Below are 23,382 nucleotides of genomic sequence, written 5' to 3' on the forward strand. Positions count from 1 at the left end.
GAGGGTAGAAAGCGACCGGGAGAGAGCGAGAGAGCGAACGAGAGAAAGAGCGAGAGTGTGTACCGGGAGGGTGAGGCAGGGAGAAAGAGAGAGAGAGAAAGAGAGAGAGAACCCGACAGAGAAGAGAGAGACTTTGTGTTGTAATACGTGTTCCGTGCGGTGTACATAGACATATACCGCATGCATGACGTGGAGGATGAGTCAGCTCGTGGAAAGCAGTTTCAGGGAGAATTCATCACGAAACTTTCCGGAAATGTTTGTCCTTTTTCGTCCTTCTTGCCGCCGACGCGGAATTCTTTCGCAGACTTTGAACTTCCCGCGGAAATTCGTCTGTTCTGCACGCGGCCCCGTTCAGCACCGTCTACTATGTAGTCCGGAACGGACGATAATTAGAAGTTCGAACGAATCGATTTTTGTCGAGCGACTCGCGGATCTTGAATTTACGGTTTCGATTTTATTCGCCGTTACGGAGAACTTCGCCGGATCGCCGAGCTTCCTCGGCTCTGTTTCTCGGCAAATTTTCGAAGCGGACGCTGTTTCCTGTTTGTTTCTTCATCCGATTCGAAGCCTTTTGGGTGCACCGGAATTATTTATGTTAAACTAATTTCATGCCGATGCGACGGAACACCCGATATCTCGCTTCTTCGTCGAACGAACAGTTTTCTGGCATAAAACACTCGGAACCTGATCCACGCGCAACAGAGATTTATGTACGTACTGTCGCAGGTACGACATCGGTAAGGATTTATGGCGCTGTAATTCCGTAATCGAAATTTGTATTTCCACGAACGGAAGCTATGGTATTTAGTGAACAGTGTGCGTATGAAGAAGATGCGCGAAGATCTGTCCTCTATTCTTTCGAAAATAAAATAAATATCTGTCATCTAAACTCTGAACTGCGAACGATGCGATCAACGGTGATCCGGCAGTCGAATATTCTTCTTCGACTTTGGCTATTTTCAGTTTCAGTCCTCCGTACAATGTTATAAAACTGGGCAAACAGTGCGCAAAAGTGCGAGCAAAATTGAGATCTTTGGGCACAGGATTTCAGAGAATAAAATAGAACCATGTTGCACAGAAATTTTATCGCGCTTTAAATTAAACAAAATTGATATATTTTTATTAGCAAAGGAATCGCATAATATGAAAATTCAATTCAATTTGTTGTTATAGGGTGCCACACGGGTTCACGAATGCGCGTGCATTCCGTGCGTTAAAAAGACGCGACACTTTTAATCGCAGCATGCTCCAAAGAATTAACCAGCAGCTGCTAATACCAGCAGCGTGAAGAAGTGAAATTTTCTTGTTTGAAATTGTCGGGAACAACGTTCTATGCACAGCGAACGGGAACAATACGAGGAAAAAAAACGACGGGCAAGGCCTGATTCGCGAAGATTCCTTTCGATTGTGGCTCGCGCGTTCTTGTTAACGTTTACCGAGAGCCGCGTATGGAGCGTCGTTCGAGGAGAACAGGCTTATCGTAAAACATACCAGTGTCACCTTTCGTTTATCAACGACCTGGCTGAAGTTTAATTCGAGCCGAACGAGCAACGAGCCGACGACGACGACGGCGACGCTCTTTCAGCGACCGTGACAATGCGTTCGGCGGAACAATCGATATTTCTCCTCGATCCTCGGCGCGAGGGACGAACAAAAAATCACCGTGATTCTGCTAAAAAAAGAAAGAAAAAAGGAAAGCCTGCCGATCAACAATCGCCTCGCGAAAGAAATCGACAGAGCGAATACGCGAACGCGAACGCGAACGAAGAATCGAACGAATTGGCAAACGGTTTCTTTCTACACCTTCGCGACCTTGCCAGACGAAATTGTAGAAGTCCCAACAGAAGGGTTGATCGATTGATTTATTAGCGGGCATAAAACCCTTCGGTATACATAAGACAACAAGGTGAAGGACAATGAACAAAAGTATACGCGTTGCAACCCACGAATTAACCTTTTTACAATGCGAGTCTGAAGCACTTGATTCGAATAAATATCTTCTTTATTGCGCGTGAAATGTGAAACACTTGAATATCATTTCCATGACAATTCTTCCGACATTTCAGATGCATTGTTGAAAGCGAACAGACGTTAATTGCTCCCATTACATTCGTTGATTAAGAAAAATGTAAGGAAAAGCTAATTTTTCATATTTCAATTTTTCAGTGTGGTTTGTGCTTTTCTTGTACGTTTATTCTCCCTCGTAAATATTAATCTCAAGAAACAGAATTTCAAATAGTTATAATAGAAATTCTTCAAATCTCAATTTTGCAGTGCTTGTGCTTTTCCTGTACGTTTATTCTCCCTCATAAATATTAATCTCAAGAGACACAATTTCAAATAGTTATAATAGAAATTTCTCAAATCTCAATTTTTCAGTGTTTGTGCTTTTCCTGTACGTTTATTCTCCCTCGTAAATATTAATCTCAAGAAACAGAATTTCAAATAGTTATAATAGAAATTCTTCAAATCTCAATTTTTCAATGTTTGTGCTTTTCCTGTACGTTTATCCTCCCTCATAAATATTAATCTCAAGAAACAGAATTTCAAATAGTTATAATAGAAATTCTTCAAATCTCAATTTTTCAGTGTTTGTGCTTTTCCTGTACGTTTACTCTCTCTCATAAATATTAATCTCAAGAAACACAATTTCAAACAGTTATAATAGAAATTTCTCAAATCTCAATTTTTCAGTGCTTGTGCTTTTCCTGTACGTTTATCCTCCCTCATAAATATTAATCTCAAGAAACAGAATTTCAAACAGTTATAATAGAAATTCTTCAAATCTCAATTTTGCAGTGTTTGTGCTTTTCCTGTACATTTATTCTTCCTCATAAATATTAATCTCAAGAAACAGAATTCCAAACAGTTATAACAGAACATACTGTATCAAACAATTATTTCCAGAGCATCTTAAGAAATCACTGTTTCAATTAACAATCCTCTTTGCAACGGTACAAATAACTATATTCATACAAACAATAACATTTCATTAATTAACGCTTTCTCAAAATATATACACCAGAGTCTGGCAATTTTGCCCACGAAAAATATCAAACTGTTCCGAACCGAAGAACTCTCTTCTCCAGAGTAATTTAGTATCCGAAAAACAGGAAACATAAATCCGTTGTTCGTCCCGTCGCGCGAATCTCGGCCCGATGACCGTTCCGTGAGAAATCGCTCCGAGGTAAAGCTGTGTAAGCGCCCGAGTTGAAAAAGTCGACGGGTTTCGTCGGGGCGCGCGAGATCGTAAACCGGTGGCCACGATTTTCCTGGATCCACGGCGCGCCGTCGTAACAGCTGTACCATGAAAGGTGCTCGTTCACGTGACATCTGCACCTTGATCTCGTCGCCCCTGGCCCAGGCATTCGACTCTATGTACCGAGTAGCCTTTCCTACGGCGTCGGAGCATCCGAAAACAAACTTTCCCCAGTCGAATCAACGACGCGTGCCCCGACCGATGGAAATTGATTTTCCCAGGGGAGAATCGATTCCGGGATCGTAACGGGTGCCCGTTGTGCGGAAACCCGGGGTCGACGACCTACTTAAATCTCCCGCCAACGGCCACGTGATGACTGTATTTCGTCCGTCATCGAGAGTCATGGACTGAGAAAATATATTTGCCGAATATTCTGAAGATGCTCGAGAGAGGGAGAAGATTTTATGAGAAATTTTTAACGGTGAAATCGAGGCAGGGGTGGCCAAAATTTTGATCACAGGGGCGAGGATCACTGGGTGCTTTTTTTCAATTATAGCCGGCGGTCTATCAACGTCGTACTTATTAAGCGATCTTAAGAAAAACTAGTAATTTAAAGCCACAAATTAGTTTAAATAAACATAGATTCAGAATAGTTACGTTGTCGACGCTTTAGCCACCCTTGCTCTAGGGAAGAAAAACCGCGAACCTCCCGTTTCGCTTACTAGATTATAGACGACAAAATGGCGGATAGCTTTCTTTTCGACGCGATAGCGACACTCACACTTAGAGTTTTATGCGAGAGAAAAATTGCATAGTTCTCGTACAGTTATTAATATTTTTGGTACACTAAAGACCCCACAGCCCGCACATGTGTAAATGGATAAATAAATAGAAAATAAATCGGCCATCTACGTTGCTTCGCACTCGATACATGAGCGTAATAATTTATGCTAAATAATGCTAAACAATGGTAACAGCTAGTGGATTATTGCGCGAAAGAAAAATTGTCCGCATCCGCTGCAAGACTTATGAGCCACCCAGTACATTCTATTCGATCCATTCGCTGTCGTCACGTAAAATTCGCGGTCTAGAGACGATCTAATGACCAGCTAATCGACTGTAAAATTGAAATTCACGTGCGAGATCGAGCTTCCGACGAAACTCGCGGAAAAATCGCGAGGCAAAGATCAGAGTTAATTATCACAATAATCGGTGACCAGGAAAGGGAATTCGCGGCGAAGACGGTCGCAGGAAATTCGTTTGCGACGGAAGTATCTCGAAGCGGAACCAACGAAGCCCGCAGGATGTCCTACGGCGGCGTCCGCCGATCGGCAATCCAAGACGCACGGAATTCGCAGGCCGTGCGTCACACGGCGCACAAGCGCGAACACGCATATAAGGCCTCTTTCGTTCTGGTGTCGCGTTTCGGCGCGTGCTGCGACCACCGGCTTGTAACCAACACCTTCCTAAAAAAAAACGTTCTCACGTCCGTTCCGGTCCGCACGCCGAAAATCAAACGAGCACGTAGAGCTCTTCCTGCGCGGCGCATCCTTCGCGAACGATCCGTGAAGACGCGATCTAGATTCTGCAATATTTTTCTGTCGGATATTTTTAACGCAGAACCGTTATTAATAGCTGTTTGTCGTCGCATGGGTCGTCGCGCTTCCACGATCCGCTCTGCGAACTCGGGACGCGAGTCGCGCGCGATCGTCGATCGGCTCGCGGTGACGATTTCTGTCGAAAGAAATCGATCGATTTTTGCCGTTTTCGGATCTTCGATCGGGGCCGGACGATCGAATCGTTTTCCCCCGAGAAGACGGTCTCGAATTATTGCGACGATTAGGAGCAGTCGTTTGGCGGCTCCGAGTCGCCCGGCGCGTGTCCCGCTCCCCCTCCGCCATATTGAAATCCGGAATCCGAGATCGGGATAATCGGGATTACACGATAATAGTCGAAAATTCCTGGCTACGTGCTCCAGAATTAGTATAATATTGGTAATAATATTCGAATGCCCGGGAGCCGAACGGTGTTTAAACTGCATTTCACGGGAACGGGGCCCCGATGTCCTCCGTGCCTCCGTGAATTGCGTCCCGGACATTTCCGGAAATTCGCGAGTCCGGAGAAAATTCATCCATCGTGTACAGAGAATCCGGAGACACGCGACACACGCTTTCGAACGACATTTCCAGGCTGTCCGATGTCGATTCCAGCGACGGTGCGTCGCAACCGCGAAGAACCGCCCGTCCGCCATGTTGAATTCTCGCGCGCCGAGCGACGAAAAATTCGACTAAAACCGCTCGAATCTCCGTCGTGGAGCGTTCGAAATTAGCTGAAAATGATCCGCGAGAATCGCTTTGCACGTCCGGGATGGTATTCGAAGGTGTTTCGTCGTGGAAAACCGTGGAAAACGAAAGAAAGCGGAGCTTCGCCCGAGCGAGGCTCCGCGAGGCGGCCGGGTGTTTCGACGTCTTTAATTATTAATAATGGGACGATCGTCATGCGCAGAGGGGGCATTCTATACTTGGAAAAAAGAAAAAGGAATGCCGCCTCGGAGCAGGGGAGCCAACACGTTGAAAATAATTGTCCTGTGACTACGGCCCGGAAACCGCGGCGGTCACCACGGTACACGTCCTCCTGGCCGTTCTCTCGCATAAAAGCCCGCATCGATTGCTCTTTATCGCCCGCGGCGAAGAGGATCCGAGGAAACGCGCCTCGAGGAACGACACACGGCCGCCGAGGAAACTTTTTAACGTCAAAGGGAGAACTTCCACCGTTCGGAACACCGATCCGCCGAGCGACGATCCGGCTATCCCCGGGATCTTCAAACCGGTCGCGAAAATCCTCTGTCGCGTCTTTCACTCGCTCTAAATAACTCCCGCCCCGCTTTCGAACGCTTCGCAAACATTTCCGGGCAACGCAGACAATTGTTCCTGATCGTTAAGCTACGAATCGCCGGCGTACCAATGGTTTCTCTAATCGACGAACTTCGGCCAGGGAAAAATCTTGCGACGGGGATGATCAATTCTTGTTCGGAAAAATAATTCTCGCGAGAGATCGATGAAATTATTCGACGTAAAATTTGCTCTAAATAGCTGGATTTAAGAGTCTAGACGCCGCGACACTCGTCTGAGAAGTATTTGGTCCGAAATGAATTTTCGCGCTAACTCGTCGGGTCTTCGAATTTTCGCGCGGATCCGCGAACGCGCCAGGAACGATGCAAAAGTAATCGATGTCGTACGATCGAACGAACTTTTCGATTATAATCCGATCGAATAAAGCACTTTAATATCATTAAGCTCCCGGAGGCTCCACGATCCCTTCGAGACGCGAAATTGTTTTCCGAACGAACTAATAAATTGTCGTCCAGCGGCGAAGAATTTGTTATGCGGGGAGCCGGTTAAAGGCGAACGGAAACGTCGTTTATCATTTTCGCCGATTATGGGGGACGGACGGATGCAATATTTTTCGAGAATAGAGGAACGGATTGAGCCACGCGAGCAGGGCATAACGACAGGTGTATTTATACGGCGCCGTGTTAATAAAAATATTAACGTCAATCAGAAGCGGACTGCGGCGTTCGTCTTATCATCGAGACAGAGGCTTCGTTTCTAAATATGGAAACGGACCCGAGAGGGCTGCCTCTGGCTGCCATTCCGTGACGAGCAAGATTTCCTCGAATATTCTGACAACTTGGGGGAAAATGTGGAGGGATGATTATGTTTATAAACGTGGCCGGTTTCGCGGGGCGAAACGCGAACGTTGGTCGGGAAACCCTGGGAACCCTGGGAACCCTGGGAACCCTGGCTGCCGCTTCTCCGTTTACATATTTTATGGGACCTTGCGAATCCGACGATTTCCCGCGACCATAAACTAGCCTCGAGACGAATTTTTAATGCGCCGTTGTTGGGAAAATTCTATCGATCGCTGTATTATTCAGCCGCGGCTTTTAACATCTTCCGAGTAGAATCGTAGAAGCGTCGCATCGGGTGTTTGAAGTTCGGGCCAGATTTAGAATGTAGTCGGTGGTTGACGAGCTGTTTTTCAATAGATCGTGCAGATTGCATTCCGGAACGATCCTCTTTCACTTTTTCACGGCAGCAGCGACGTTCTCGACGTTCGCGGGCAACCCGAAATAAAATCTTAATTGAAACGTAGTTTTTCAAATATAAAGAAAGCCAAGAGCTCGATACGAATATCTAAAAGAAAAAAGAACATTTCTGCAAAAGTACTGCCACTCAATGTTTTTTGTACTTATTTAGCACGTTCGCGGACAAATTAAAAATCGTTTGGAACAGTTGTACTTGGGTTAAACCCTTGACATGCCATTTTCTTCGCAGTTATTCGAATTTTATTCCGATTTCAAAGGACAGCATATCGACTATAAAGAACGGACTCGTCGAAATACGACAAGGGTTTAAGAACATGTTCTCTAATTAATTTTTAGCGTTTTTAACCAATTTCAGTAGATCGTAACGCGTCGTCGATCGGCAACGAGCTCTCAACTATCGATGAAAAATGGCGGAAAGATCGTCGATCGGTGCTCGCGATGCGAAAAGAAGCCATTCCACGATCGATTTTACAGCTTGAATTTGAAGCAAGCATTTCTAAAGAACAGGTGCAAAGTTGCGCAAGCTTGTGAACTTTCGAGAGGTGAAAACGAGCGCGAGGGAGCGTTAGACGGCCGATCCGAGGAACCCGAGAAATTGCAAATTAATTCGAAAGGAAGGGACGAGGACACGTGGACTCTCGTCCTCGAACGGAACCTCTTAGACATTGTGTCGGTTTCTCTTTGCGAAGCACCTCCGTAACGACGACAGATGATGTGGGTACCACGAGGGAACGTGACGTCACTTACACGGCTTTTTCTTTCGCCGGTGTCCCCCTATTCTTCGCGTTTCGGGGCTGCGGACGACACCTTTCGCAGCTGTCACTCGCATCTGTAATCTCTTCGACGCGAGCTGGACGGGCTCTGCGCGCGTGTCTCGCTCGCGAGTGGGGCAAAATTAAAATCTACGGGGCCACGTGACCGAGGGACTCGTCGGGCCCCGCCCGGGGCCCCGAGACGCTCGACGCTGGAACCATCGAGCCCCGACGCGACCGATGCATATTATTTGATAACAATAATTGGACTCTGTCGACTTCGCGCGATCTCTATCGCGATCCACGCGCGATCAATTTCACGCGGAAAGCATTGTTGTAATTTCAACAACTGTAAAAGAAGCGACGAGACGAACAATTTCACTTTGGCTCCGCTGTTAAACGCCGAATTCCCGATATCCGATAAATTCTCGATATCGTTATAATTTCGCGTGGAATCATCGTACGGCGATCGACCTCGGCTCCTTTTACAGCTGAAAACCTGCTCTTTTTTTTCTACATCGTTCATTTTTTCCGGCGATACTCCCGCCCGGTGCAACAACCGGGAAACCGAGGCCATGTTTTGTCGTCTCGAAGACGCTGAGAATTCGAACCGAACGAACACGTTTTCCGTTCACGCCGCATAAAACGGTGAAGAAAAATCGTGCAGCAGATTCGAAGAGATCGTTGGAAAGGGGAAGCTTCGATCTTTAAATCGCCGTTAGTTTCATCCGCGGGAGAAATTCTTTCGAGTTTTCGCGAGACGTTCGAGCGCGCGTCGGGAAAAAAAATTCGATACGACGGAGCTGTCCGATCCTTCGCCGGCTTTCCGGCATTGATTCCGATTGGTCCCGGTGACCGGGATCGGATCGATCGGACAACGGTCGCAGGGGCGTATCTTTGCCTGGCAAAAGTAAATAAGTGGACACAGGAGGCCCGGCGTGTCTCTGTAACTAATGTGCCTGACCCGTTTCGAGGATCGATAACGGACCGGGCGGTGGACGCGATTAAGCGCGAATGACAGTCAGAAGCGGGCCAGAGGCAGTCATTACTGGATGAATTTCGTCGGGGGTGGTTTACGGGGGGGCCGGCACCGTCGGCTCCCGGAATCGCGTTCGTTAATAATTCAGCCGAGGCGGCCGATCCCCGCGAGTCGATTTTCCGTTTTATTTACCCGGCCGTATGCTTACACGCTGTCCGAGATCATTAAAACGCAATAATGTCGCGCGCCGCGCGAACCGTAAACCTATCGCGAGCGGCGTATCGAACACGGGGGGAGGGGGAGGGAGAGGGATTGAAAAGAAACGGGAGAGATCCGGGCTTCGGGACACTGCTTGATCTCGCTCCTGGATATTAATTGCGTGCGTGGGCGGAGCCTCGTCCGACTGTCTTCGTTTTAATTAACTTTTATCAAGGGAGGCGGGGGAGAGACGCGGCGGGCTCCGTCGACGGAAAAACTGTCGTCGCTTCAAGGTTACGCGTCGGGGGCTGTAACGAGGTCATCGATGACGTTTCCGCGATCTGGGAATAAACCGGGCGGCAGAGAAAACGCGCTGGAAGAGGATGAATGCGGCTTTAGAACCGAACGGAAGAATGTTCGGGGAGGCTCGAGGCTCGAGTAGAAGAGAGGCTCTCCTCCATTGCATTGCGTAAACACTAATTCCATGAAATTTTCATCCCCTATTATGCTACACGAAGACAGGGTTTGATCTTGAAAAGCCGATTGTTGCGTTTCTTTCAAACCAGCCAGCCCCGTGAAAGCCGAGAGAGAGAGGGAGAGAGAGAGAGACCGGGCACGCTGCTTCGAGCACGTTGAATTAACAAACGAAATATGAGTTCTTCTGCCCTTTGTGCGGCCGCGATCTCTCCTTCCCCCCGCGGCTCGCGAAAACACTGGCCCAGAATATAATCGCGTACGGCCGATCCTTTTATAAAGCGCACTCGATCCTCCGCGCATTTATATTTTCGTCTCGGATTGATTTTATTTCCCGCAGCCGCCACCGCCGCGTAATACCGTCGAGCACCGTTCCGTTTGACATTCAAAACTGCAGTGTCATCGGGACGACTTCGACTGAAGTTCGTGTGCGCGTACCTCCGTCATTCGACTTACGTATTTAGAAAGCGGACTCGAATCGAGAGGTGTGGCGGACGAGAATCTTGAGAACCGAATACAGTAATGTCTCCCTTACTGACGCTCGGATTGTCCACTAAAATGGATAATTTGGGAAGAGGAGACACGATTGTTCGAGCCTTGTGGCTCGTTTTTATAATTGTTGAGAATCAATGACCATAAAAACGACCCTAAAAGCTCGTATCATCGTATCTCCTCTTCCAAAAATTGTCCGTTTTTGTGGAAAATCCGAGCGTCAATTAGAGAGACATTACTGTATACAGCAAATTCTCCCTAATTCTAGCCGAGATCGTGCACGAAAATGGACAATTTTGGGAGGAGTAGACACGATTATTCGAGCCTTGCGGCTCGTTTTTATAATTGTGGACAATCTATAACTATAAAAATAAACCGCAAGGCTCGAATAATCGTATCTCCTCTTCCCAAATTGTCCATTTTTATGCATAATCTAAGCGTCAGTTAGGGAGACATTACTGTAGGTGGAACGACTGCGAGAACGAATCCTGGAATTCTCGTCGTCGGCTCGTCCGCTGCTCGAAACGAACGCCCGGGTCACGGCGGACCCGACGAGAGGGCTCAAGACGTGCCCGACAGTTCGCATCTGTTGGTTTATTTAATTATTTTCTGTTGGTTTACGATACGTCGATCTTTACCGAGCGAGAAGTCGGAACATTCGAGGACCACGTGTCTACAAAATGGCGATCCGCAACCATTGTTATCTTTGTTTGAGTGCAAGTTATAGGTCCGGATGAGGATCTGGCGACGAGTTAGAGAAGAGGCACGCTCGTCGACGGTGGCAGAGAGCAGAGGCGATTAAAACGCGTACGGTAAATTCTCCCTAATTTTCCTGCAGCTTGTAAACAAAAATGGACAATTCGGGAAAGGAAGGTACGATTACTCGAGCCTTGCCCCTCGTTCTTATATTGAATATATATAATAATCATATCTCATAATATCGAATGATAATCGTATCTTTCATTCCCAAATTGTCCACTTTTGTTCACAAGCTGTAGAAAAATTGAGGAGAATTTGCTGCACCTCTTGTATTCGGATCGTCGGAAACGAGGCGCTAGTACAGTAAATTCACCCTAATTCGCGATCAAATAACAACATCGCCGCGATCAAAATGAGACGAAAATCGCGTTGAAAAGAAACTCGAAGCTCGGATCGAGCTCAAGATCGAGGCCAAAATAGCAGCCAAGGGACGACCGAATCTCTTTCGTCGATTCGGAGAGCTCGCGATCGCGCGCGAGCAACGCGAGCGATGTAAATTCGGGGACAAAAGGCGCTCCCGAGTTTCGGCCAGCGAAGTGTCCAGTACAGAGGAGGATCGCGGCCGGTTTCGTAAGCAGACGTTCGAACAGATCAGCAATTAAGCCCCGGCGAGAGTTAGAGGGATCGCTGGCGCACGACGGTTCCAGCGTTAATCGATGCTCGATCAAAGTTCGAGGGCTCGCGGAGCGTTGCGGCGCGGCGGTCCGTTTGCACGGAATGATTAGGCGCTGCATCATTCATCGTCGGCCGGGGCTCGTGCCGGGCCTGGGCCAGAACAGGATTTTCCGCGGAGTTGTTTCTCCGTTTCGTAAAAAATGCAGCACGCGCCGCGCGGCCGGCCAACCGTGTTTCCTTCGGTCAGCGTAGCTGCGATCGATGCGACTATTACTACACCGTGTGTCCATTATCGTGAGCGTAGCAGCTCAAGATACGGCCGGTGGAATTAGCACCGTTTTCCCATCGATCCCAACCGCTGAATCATTTACGAGCCGACCCGTGCGTCGGCCGAGCTGCATTCTTAGGCCCGCGGTGTCGCGATCGCCGCAACCCGCACGGTTTCGCGCGCCGCGTTCTCTCGGCTCCTCGAAAACGAACGAACGCGAAGGCCGGGATCGAACGAGCCGTTATGCCTCCTTCTTGCATGCATTTTATGCATTTTATGCATTTCATGCGTTTCATGCGTTCATGGCGAACACGAAGAACGAGTTTTTTAAGACCGAACGAGAATATTATAATCGGCTCGTTTGTCTTGCAATCGATACAGACTGCTATTATTTCGTAGATCCACGGTCTGCTAATTAGTAGTTCATAATTACCGCAGTTGGTTGATGAGAAATTGATGATTTACGTGGTCGATGTTAGGGAGAATTGTTGATGCAACGTGGTACTAGATCGATCTATTTTCGCGTGTAACGCACAGCTGACTCGAAGACCCGGCGAACCGGAGTCGATGATTTTTAGCAGTCGAGTACTAATTCTGATTACACTGTGGATATTATGCACTTGTGATCCGAATAAACTGAATCAGAAATAGATTTCTGTCTAATCTCTGTCTCCGATAATCGAGGCGGAATGTTCCCAGTTTGCGTACAAAATCCGCTATTTGGATAGCAACGACACCGAAAATCGGATTTTCTGAGACGAGCCATAGATCGACCCCTTCGAAAAATCTGCTCTAGATAGTCTGAAGTACAAAGCACAGCTGTTTCGAAGACCCCGGAGTCGACGATTCTTCTGGCACAAGAAGTCGGCGACGACGTAGAAACGCCGAGAAATCGGTTTCAAAAAGCGGGACGAGCCCCGCCGGTGATCTTTCGATCGGATCGAACCGGGGTGTTTCGTCATCGAAGGAAGACGATGACGACGACGAAGATGATTTTCTTGCGGCAACGATCGTCTCCCGGAGGCGAAGCGATTCCCAGAGGGACACCTGTGCTCGCCGCTCTCGAACGTGTTTTAATGAGACGACGCTTTGAGAACGAGCGAGAAAGAAACGTGGGAAACAATAGCGGGGACTCTAATCTGAAGGGCACTGGATCGAACCCTTCTCCTCCAGCATTGTCTGCCTCGAACCCTTTCGCCACTGCCACCTTTTCTTCGGTCTCCCTCGGCCTTTCCACGACCCTCGCGAACCTCCGTGGCGCAAGAAACGAGAACGAGAGAGACAGAGAGAGGGAAGAAGAGAGTGAGAGAGAGAGAAAGAGTGCGAGAGAGGGAGAGAGACGGGGAGATGCTAGCTACAGAATAGTTACTGGCCCTCCTCGACATTATCTTTACGCCTTTGCCGGCGTACAAAAGGAACGACGGAAGCCGGGAGGGTTTGAGAAAAGACTCCGGAGAGAAATGTTTGTCCGCCCCGAAACGCGAGTTTGCTTTTCTTATTTCCAACCCCCCCCTCGCCTTCGCCATCTTGCATGCGATCTGGCCTGACCTTCTTGCCCGACCGACGCGGATCCGAATGCGAGTCACTGGGGCTACTTCGGGAGAGGCTTCATTAATATTCGTCGGGCCGCGGGACCGCCGTTTACCCGTTCATCCGCGAGCCCTCGGCCACGGTGAATCCGAATCTCGCTTTTTCCGCGATTCATTTCGCTATCTTACGATTTATTTCACCATCCGCGACCTCGAACAATCCTCCGTGGCGACGCTTCGGTCACGCTCTCGCTTCGCGCTCGCTCGCGTTCGCCGATCTCGTTCATCAAGCCTGCGCTTTCGTTCTTCCTTTTTCTTTCTTTTTTTGGAAATTCAACCGCGACGTCCAACCTCGTCGAATCGGCGGAACATTCTCGCGCCCCGTCGCGAGAGCTCCGCTCGAGTTCGTTCCGAATTCGCGAAATTCTCAGCCACGGCGACCATTAACAGGTCCGTGCGCGCAATAAATAGTAAAATCCGCGGTCCGGCGATCGCTACGCGAGAAGCACGTTCGCAAAAAGCGAATTTACGACGGCTAGATAAGCGGAACGTTGGTTGTGCATCGTCGAAGACGTTCGGCGGGACGATAAGGGGGCCGCGAATTCGACGCGTTCGCGACAAGAACGGCCGAAACTGTGAACTGCGCGCCGAACGCTTTTCACGGCGGTCCGATCTTCGCTACAAAATTGTCCACGACGAGGATAATCGTCCCCGAAGCGTTCTACGGTTGCCAGTTGGACGCGCGGGACGTCTCGCAAGGGACCCGGAGACGAGGTTCGACCGGAGTTACACTCGAGAACGAGGCTTCCTAGACAATGCGTCGCAAGGAAGAATGGGAAAAAGTGGATTTACAAGTTCGGGGGAACGGTCCGAGGTCCGTTGTTCCGAAATTAAGGTCCCCTGAATGGCCGGGGAGGGCCGTGGGGCTGGCCTAGTTTGCGAATAACCGATGTTAACCGCGGCCCACGGTGATCTAAACCCCTGCTGTAGACACGAGGATCGTTTAGTATCCAAAACATCGCGAACAGTATATCAGCGGGAATGGTCGGCGAGCAACTTGACGCCGTTATGGTGTACCCCGGCTAGACGCGGACACGTTTCTTGAACCGCTTGACACGAATTCGGGATCGCCGGCGGAGAGAGAACGCGAAGCCCTTTCGCTGAAACGGCGAGACGGAAGACGGCGGAGCGTTTCATCTTCCGCGACTCTTTCGAATTAATTGAAGAATCGACGTTGGATCGGCTAGTGCAGCCGATACGAAGCGTCGAGCTGTCGCATAGAAGATCGCGAAGAGAAGCGAACTCGCGATCGTCCCCGAGGATCGATCGGATTTCTCTGAAAAAATCGGAGGAAGCTTCGCCGCCGCGGAGATCGCGAAGCGAAGGGTGGTTCGAACGATCTTCGAGGTTCGAAGCCGATCGAACGGCAAGGACGGCTAAGGAAATCGGTCGCATCGGAGAATCAGGGAGATCCGCGGTTAGTCCAGGTGCGGACCGAGGGAAACGGCAACCCCTAAGTTCCGGGCAAGAGGGTATAGTTCGGCTGGGCTGGTCGGGATAAAGGGAAGTCGGCGAGACGCAGGATGGAAGCCCGTGGCATTCGGGCGCGAATTCGGTCTCGGGCCAGATAGATAACGTGTTCCCGGACGGACAGGGACAGGGACAGGGACAGGGACAGGGACAGGGGTAGAAATCCGTGGTGGCAGAAGGGGAGGGGGCGGGAGCGGACGACAGCGTGGCGGCGGCATGGCGAACATGGCGTCCGCGAGGTCGCGGCTGCGCGTTCCGCCTATCGCCGCGTGACCACGATCAATAACTGTACGCGGTGTTGTGCCGGGGCAAAGGATGTTGAATTCGAAAAGTGTTATTCCGCGCGTCTATCTCTGAATGATATGGAAGGGAACGCCTCTCCACGTGGGTGCCACGTGTGCGCTTCCGCCCGCGTCTCTTACGCGCGTGCACGCGCTCTCGTCGTCCGATTTCGTCGCCGCCAAAACAGAGAGAGAGAAAGAGAGAGAGAGAGCCGCCCCCTCGGTCCTTTTTCCGCGACCGAACGCGCGACCCGTCCTCTCTCCTTTCCGCTATAGCGTTTTCCGGCTCTCGAAACCGTCGACGGAACGATCGACTGGCCCCGAGATCGGGCAACGATTTTTCGCGCGACGATCTTCTTTCGGAGACCTCGCTCTCTCTCTCTCTCTCTCTCTCTCTCTCTCTCTCTCGCTCTCTCTCGTTCTATCTTTCTCTCTGTCTCTCTCTCTCTCGGGAGAGAGAGAAATAGCTTCTGTTCAGGTGGTAGATTCCGAGAGGTCGACCGGCGCGGTATAGACTGTAGGTGTACGCGGAATAACGTCGAATCGTTAACAGACAGAGAGAGGAGTCTAGGCCGACAATGGGTAACTAGATCATCGGACGTGGAGCACGGTAGAATCGGATAGATCGACGCGGATCTTGGCCGCGTTTTCAGTGAGAGAGACACACACAGACGGCGGTGTTCGAGCGTAGAATCGTTTCACGATTGAGCGACACGCTGGATCGTATCGAGCGATAACGATACGCGTATACATACATATATACGTCGACGCGTAACAACGCAGCAGACACAGATGTACGCGCGTGAGAGCGTGTATACATGTAGAAGGTAGATTAGACGACAGATTTCGCGGTGGTCGTAATGTTAGCGAGATAAAGGTGTCAAGAGGAGCACAGTGTATATGTATATACATATATATATATATGTACGCACGTATACATGTATAAAGATAAATATATGTATGTATGCATAGATATGTATATATATAGATATAGATAGACAGATTAACATGGTGTATTGCACCGTTTAGTCAAAGTGAGAGAAGACAGTAGTAGTAGTAGTAGTAGTAGTAGTAGTAGTAGTAGTAGTAATAGTAGTAGTAGTAGTAGTAGTAGTAGTAGTAGTAGTATAATGGTGTTAGGTGTTCGTAGGAGACTAACCTGCTAGCCGCAAGGCCGACATTCTCTGAAACTCGGGCTCCTGCAGCCACTTCCACATCCGTCGGAAGGTCTCGCGACCGCTCTTCAACTTCGACCAGGGTTTCGGGTTGCGCAGAAGGTCGCTGAGGGTGCCCTGGCTTCGGCACAGGACCCTCTGAGCGAATATCGCCTGCGGTATGCTGTACCTCTTGAGTTCGGCGCTGATCCTCTGGGCCAGCTCCTTGGTGTTGATCTCCTCGACCTCGCCGGCCCCGTTCCCAGCGGTCGAGACGGTCTTCATCACGACCGACGTGTGCTGCACGTGCTGCGTGTGCGATATCGTCTGCTGCGACTGCATCGACTGTTGCTGCTGCTGCTGCTGCTGCTGTTGCTGTTGCTGTTGTTGCTGTTGCTGCTGTTGCTGCAGCTGCGTCTGCATGGGAGGCGGCGAGGCAGCCGGCACCGAGTGCGTGGGCGGGGAATGATGCGAGGGCGCGAAACTGGCCGTCGCCGAAACGGCCGGCGGCGACGACGGGCTCAACGCCGCCGGGCTCTGTTGCAGCCTCGGCAAAAAGGCCGGATCGTAGTGAGGGCTCGCGGACTTGTGCGGCGAGTTCAGTCCGCTCTGGCTGTAGGCGCTCTGGGGCGACAAAGGGCTCGGCTGTAGTCCGGCGCCGGGCGAAGGGTAATTGTGCGGCGGCGACATGCTCATCGAGGGCAGCTTGTCGTACGCGTACGGCGAGCTGCTCATGCTGAGGCCGATGTTACCGAGGCCGTTGTTCTGCATGACCGCGAAACTGCCGGTGACGCCGCCAGCGGTGTGCGCGCTGTACACAAACTTGTCGCTCATCGTCGAGATCGGCGGTAACGGCTGCAACGGCGTCAGGGTCGCGTAAGACGAGCCCGGGCTGAAGCCAGGCGGCGACATCCTCTCCGCGACCGAGGTCAGTGTCTGATAGGTCGGCTCCGGCTGCATCGCCCTGAAGTCCGTCGCGTCGATCATACTCGCGACCGAGACGCTTATCCCCGACGTCGGCGTTAGCTTGCCCGGACTGAGCAGCTCCGAGTCGGCGTCACGCGAGTCCACGTCCACGTCCTGAGGTGGCACGATCACCGACAGGGACTCCCTCGCGTTCTGTCTGCCACCACCACCACCTCCACCACCGCCGCCGCCGCCGCCGCCGCCTCCGCCGCCGCCGCTGCCGCCGCCGCCGCCGCCACCACCGCCACCGCCGCCACCGTTTCCGTTGCCGTTGCCGTTGCCGCTACCGTTGCCGTTGCCGTTGCCGTTCCCGTTGCCACCACCGGCGCCACCGACGGCACCTCCGCCGCTGCCGCCACTGCTGCTGCTTGTACTACAGCTACTGCTTGTGCTACCGCTACCACCGCCACCACCACCGCCACCTCCACCACCACCACCACCACTAACAACGACCACGCCGCCGCCACCGCCACCACCACCGCCACCGCCGCCGCCGCCGCCACCACCGCCGCCGCTGCCGCTGCTGCTGCTGCTGCTGCCGCTGCTACCACTGCCGCCACCTCCACCACCGCTGCTGCCACTGTTACTCGGCGGTTCCTGGGACGACGACAGATCCTCCGCGGCGGTGAGCTCTCGCTCCTCCTTGACGCCGAGCGCGCCGGCCGCCAGTAGTTCCAGCGGCAAGCTCGCGCACGCGATGTCGGGACTTTGCGAGGCGGAAGACGACATACCCTCTGCGCTACCACCTCCACCGTTTCCACTTCCACCACCGTGGACTCGGCCGCCTCCTCCTCCTCCTCCTCCTCCTCCTCCACCACCACCGTTCCCACCGATCGTACCGTCCGATTCGTGATGATGATGATGTTGCGGGTGGTGGTGATGATGATGATGTTGTTGTTGTTGCTGGTGGTGATGCTGTTGTTGTTGTTGCTGTTGCTGCTGATGGTGTTGTTGCTGTTGATGATGACCCTGTGGATGATGAGGATGAGGATGATGTTGCTGCTGTTGTTGTTGTTGTTGTTGGTTTTGGTGATGATGGTGGTGATGGTGGTGGTGATGATGGTGATGCCTACCCCCACCAACCACCGTTCCTCTACCACCGGCGCTGCTACCACCTCCACCGGTGTTACCTCCTCCACCTGCACAGTTCCCATTCGAGCCACCCCCACCGGTTCCCCGGCCATGCGTAGAAACCGCCGCCGGGGAATCGACCGAGTCCAGTAATTGCTCGCTATGCGATTGATGATCGGCTATGTCCCCTATACCTTCCATTTACGCACATCTAGTTCGTGTGGCCGCGCACTCGCTCTCCCGTGCTCGGACACACCGCGTGCACACACTCCGGGTACCAGAGAAATTTCACACCGCACACGTTTTCTGTTTCCCTCTCGAAACGCAAAAAAAGAACTACCACCGCCGGTATATGTAAATATACATATACATATATATTGTATATATATATACGGTTTGTTTACTTCCGATTGCAACAAGGTTCACAAAGGTTCGCTTTTCGAATCCGCGCCAAGACACTGAGCCAAGCGACCACCACCCCCGAAGAAGGCTAAATACGTGTTGCTGCTGCTGCTGCTGCTGCCGGGTGCTGCTACGTCTGCTACGGTTCTGCTGCGACGTCGGCCCGTTTGTCTGCTTCACTGAAAAAGTTTCCGCGATATCACCGTCCGCGTCGTCACTGAACGTCCGACGAGGCAGACAGCTTGGGGAGCATCGAGCGGGACAACGATCGCCACCACCGACTACGACTTCTCGCGACCGACGACAGCCTCCGCGCGGAACAACAAGATGAACAACGAGACGAAGCGGAGGTGGGACAACGAATCCCGGCGCCGAGGACGTCGTCGCGGACGCTCGTGTACGAGGACGACGCCGACGTCGACGGTGTTCCCGACAACAAGGTTGCTGCTGCTGATCTCGTTGCTGCTGCTGCTGCTGCCGCTGATGCTTCTTCCTCTATCGCTCCGGCACTCGGTCGGATCGGCATAGAGATCCGGTAGCACAGCAGCGGCGACCACCGTGCGCCCATGACATACGCGGAGCGAGTGAGAGAACGCACACCAAGCGCGCTCCAGTGAATACGTTAGTTCGTGTCGAGCGACAAGCGAGAGAGCGAGAGAGACCGATCAGTCAGCGGAACCCGTGCTGTAGAAGGGGGGACGTGGTTCTCTCTCTCTCTCTCTCTCTCTCTCCTTCTTTTCAGCGGCTCCTCGAACTAGTCTCTCTCTCTCTTTCTCACTTTGTTCCCGCCGGTACCCCCGAGCTGTCCAGAGGAGAGACCCTTCCGTTCCGTTTCACTCCGTCCCCCAACCCCGGACACGAGGCACACGAGCCACTACCACCACCGGGAACCACCACTACCGCCAGTAGCACCGTTACCACCTGGTCCACCCTACTACCTCTAACGTGCTTCGTTTTCCTTCTCTCTGTGCGTGTTCCCTTTTGCTCTCTATCTCTCTCCTTTACTCCCTTTGATATCCCCTATCTCTACCTCTGTCTATCTCTCTTCCTCTCTACCTCTGTCTACCTCTCTTACTCTCTCTCTCTCTATATATATATTTCTCTCTCTCTCTCCCTCTCTCTCTCTCTCGGTTCTTTATTTTTTACGCTCGCCGTTCGGTGTAAGCGACACCCTCTGACGCGTGCTACGCTCTAACTACGCTTCCTTCCTCCGGGTCCAGGTGCGACTCGTACTATATCCACGTTTCCTCGCTCGCGCCAGTCTATCGTCTATCGTCCCGTCTCTCTCTGCCCAGCATACCACGGGGACACCCCCCGGCCGCTGCCACCACCACCACCACCACCAACAACAACGACGACGACGACGACGACGACGACACCAACACCGACACCATCACCGACGCGCCACCGTGTTCCCTGTACCTGCGCGCGATCCTTGCCAGACACGATCCACGTGAAAAGTTAACCCCCTTTCGTCGATCAGGATTAACACACGCGACGCGAACTACCGCACCGGCACGAAGTTCGGCTCGAGTTGCCGCGAGATACTCGACGATCGTCTTTTCTTTTACTTTCTCTCTGTCGCGCCGACTGTCTCTCTTCGTTATATCTCTCCCTGTCTCTCTCCGTATCTCTCTCCCTCACTCTTTCTCTGTCTATATATATATATATACATATATATCTATCTCTCTGTACGCCTGTAAGTCTGCCTTTATTCGCGCGTAGGCTTCGTACGCGAACCCTCTCTGTTTTTCCAGGTGTACGCGCGCGAAGATATCCCGACACGCACGTGTACACAGTGTCTCTGTCCCCGGCGAGTCTAGGGTCTTCCAAGTCACCAGACGAGAAGCCACCCCGTCTAAGTCGTCGGCGAACGTATATCGTCGTGTGCCGCGAGCGACCACTACGTGCGCGCCGTCGAACACCGTCACACCACCACCAAAGACGGCCACGACGCCGACGCCGCCACCACCACCACCGCCGCTATCACCAACAGCAGCACCAGCAACGGCGACGCCGCCACCGACGCCGCCACCACTCTGCCGTCACTCAGCGTTCTATCGATTTTCCGATACCTCGTGACCAACGTTGCTCGATGCGCCGATACTTCGAGCATAAACATCGACTGCTATCCCCGGACCCGGCGACCTATCCTCGATTGGCCACCTTCCGACTGCTCTCCGGCAGACTCTCCACGCCACGGCCTCTTCGATCCGATTATCGAGTAGCCGGCCCGTTCGATCGTCTTCTGTCCCCCGACGTCGACGAAACGTTCTCACTTTGGCGATCTCTCTCTCTCTCTCTCTCTCTCTCTCTCTTGATTTTTCTCTCTTCTAGAGACTCCAGGAGAGAGTCCTCTTCGCTATCGTTCCGCGTAACTCGCGATATAGGATCGCGAGAATCCGGTCGCCCGACCAGGATTACCACCGGAGGATACCTTTTTCTCTCGACGTCAGTTTCTTTTCCCCCGTAGACGGCGATGTTCTTAAATCGTTTCTAGCAGGCTTCCCGGGTTTCCCGAATATTCCGAGGCGTTGCGTCGCCGCACCGAATCCCGTTGATCAATACGCAATCGAACCGCGCCGCGACTGCCACCGGTGACGTCGCGAGAGAACGAGGAAGAATCGATCAGCTCCACGTGTACCCGAAGCGTTTGCGAGGCGAGAGACGCGCTCCGGAACGGCCGAGCACTTGGACGCAATTCCGCGATCGAAACGCGCATCCCCGTCTCCGCAGGGGCGGCCAGAAGCTTGGAAGAGGGGGCCGGCGAGGGGGGCCGGCGTGTTCCAAGATGTCCTCCCCTGGGTCTTCCCCCGTGTCGGCAAAGGAGGGTTGATCGAGGGTCGAGGACGATGGTCGAAGCGGCGAGAGACCATCGACGAGACTCTCCTCCCGGCTCTCGGGGCTCTCGCGTCGATAGCGGGATCAATAGGGGATGGAAAGTAGCTAGGGTGGGGGGGAGCGTCGCCGGCGGTGCGGCGAGCGAGGGGAGGCCCGGATCGATTTTACGGCGAGCCGATTCGATTCGACGCCGAGAGCGGCAGTCGATATACGTGTTACCTTCCCGAAAGCTCCTCGAACGAGACGGAAATCGCTCGGCGAATCGCCCCGCACGCGCCTCACGGGATAACCGATCCTCTTCGACTCGCGATCGCGCGAGCCTTCGACAGCGAGCGCGCAGCCACGCGCGCGCCTCCGCGCACCCTTCGGACGCGTCTCTCTCGCCCCTTGGCGGCCCACCCTCGGCGAACGTCGCCGCGGTCACGCGCGCCGAATATACGCACTCTCTCTCTCTCTCTCTCTCTCTATCTTCTCGACGATTCCTCGGACCTTTCGCGGACAATGATTTCGATGTTTGTTCCGCGGCGAGGTTAGGCGGTTTTCGCGCGTCCACGACGGAAGAAAAGGACGCCGGGGCTGGAAACCGAGAGGCCCGATTCAACCCCTTTCGCGCGACGGAGACCCAGCGAGCGGACGAGTTGCGCAGATCGCGGCCGCGACTATACCAGCCTCTCTCTCTCTCTCGCTCGCTTTCTCGTTCTTTCTCGCTCGCTCTCTTTCTCTTTTTCTCTTCGTGCGATTCGTCCTTCGTCGGGACCAGAGGGGAAAGCCACGGCTCGGTGGGGAGCGCAGAGGGGTGGAGATCTTGCCACGGGGATCTGTAACGAACTCGATACGCAGGGGTCGAGAGGAGACCGCGAGGGGCGCAGCAACGACCAGCTCAGGGACTAGGCGCTTCTCTTTGCACCCTGCTCTAAGGGATCCGAAAGGAAACCGGTATTCGAGGAAGAACCGTTCTACTCGTTTCTTGTTCCCCGCTTCCTTGGGAACCGTTTTTCCCAGTGGAAAATTCGTCGACCGTTCTTGTTCCGTTAACGATAGATTTACGGAGCACGGGAAACAACTGTTTTATATTGATAGTTTGTGAGATAAGCAACAATAAGAAGACATTTATTCTGATTTTGAACAACAGTGTTGTTGTAACATTTGCCGCGAGCAATATATAAATTGAATAACTCCTTAAATGTATCTTCACGATACGAATAGTCGTAGATTAATAAATTAGCGACCCGCCATTTTGACGGGTTCCGTGAATCTAGCGTTAACGTAATATGTCATTCGAATTGACGTGTTTCGCATATGCAGTTTCGAAATGGCTGAAATTCTCAAGAATATTCGTAAGGAATCAATTTTTCAAACATAAAAAAGAACGGTGAATTCAATCTCGTTGTCGTTGTCGAGCAACAAACGTAAGCTTCCTTAAGCTAACTTAGGGGATGATCGGGAGAATCGGGATTTTTTGGCGCCGCTCAACGAAGAATTTTTTTACGAAAGATTACGATCTACTTGTCGTCTATGGGAGAGGTCAAGCTACAGGTCACCGATCTGCAGGGTTTCTTCGACCGTTTCCAACGGATCCTCGGTGCTCGATCTTCGTGATCGAGAAATCTGGCGCGGAGAGATCGAAGCGGGATTTTTGTATTAACGAACTCTGGCATTCGATCGCGAGAATTGTTAATGACGGAGAACGACGGCAGTTGAGTAACGAGAGAATAGTGTTTAGAATAATGACCGACGGATATTTATAGAATGGCCCGACAATGG

The 23,382-nt window shown here is 51.8% G+C and overlaps 1 protein-coding gene across 4 annotated transcripts in view; it reads right to left on the minus strand.

The window, feature by feature from the left end:
* LOC117230040 (uncharacterized) overlaps positions 1-22,140 on the minus strand; it is a 128,538-nt gene extending 106,398 nt beyond the window's left edge. The window contains exon 1 of one of the 4 annotated variants that reach the window (XM_076518930.1): positions 16,344-22,127. In XM_076518930.1, coding sequence (XP_076375045.1) covers positions 16,344-18,576 — 2,233 coding nt within the window. In that variant the 5' untranslated portion in view covers positions 18,577-22,127. Of the gene's footprint in view, positions 1-16,343 lie in introns of all 4 variants that reach the window. The other 3 variants (XM_076518929.1, XM_076518932.1, XM_076518931.1) reach the window with 3 other exon arrangements.
* Positions 22,141-23,382: the final 1,242 nt, after the last annotated feature.

The sequence above is a fragment of the Megalopta genalis genome, chromosome 2 (assembly GCF_051020955.1).
Source record: "Megalopta genalis isolate 19385.01 chromosome 2, iyMegGena1_principal, whole genome shotgun sequence".
Classification (NCBI taxonomy): Eukaryota; Metazoa; Arthropoda; class Insecta; order Hymenoptera; family Halictidae; genus Megalopta; species Megalopta genalis.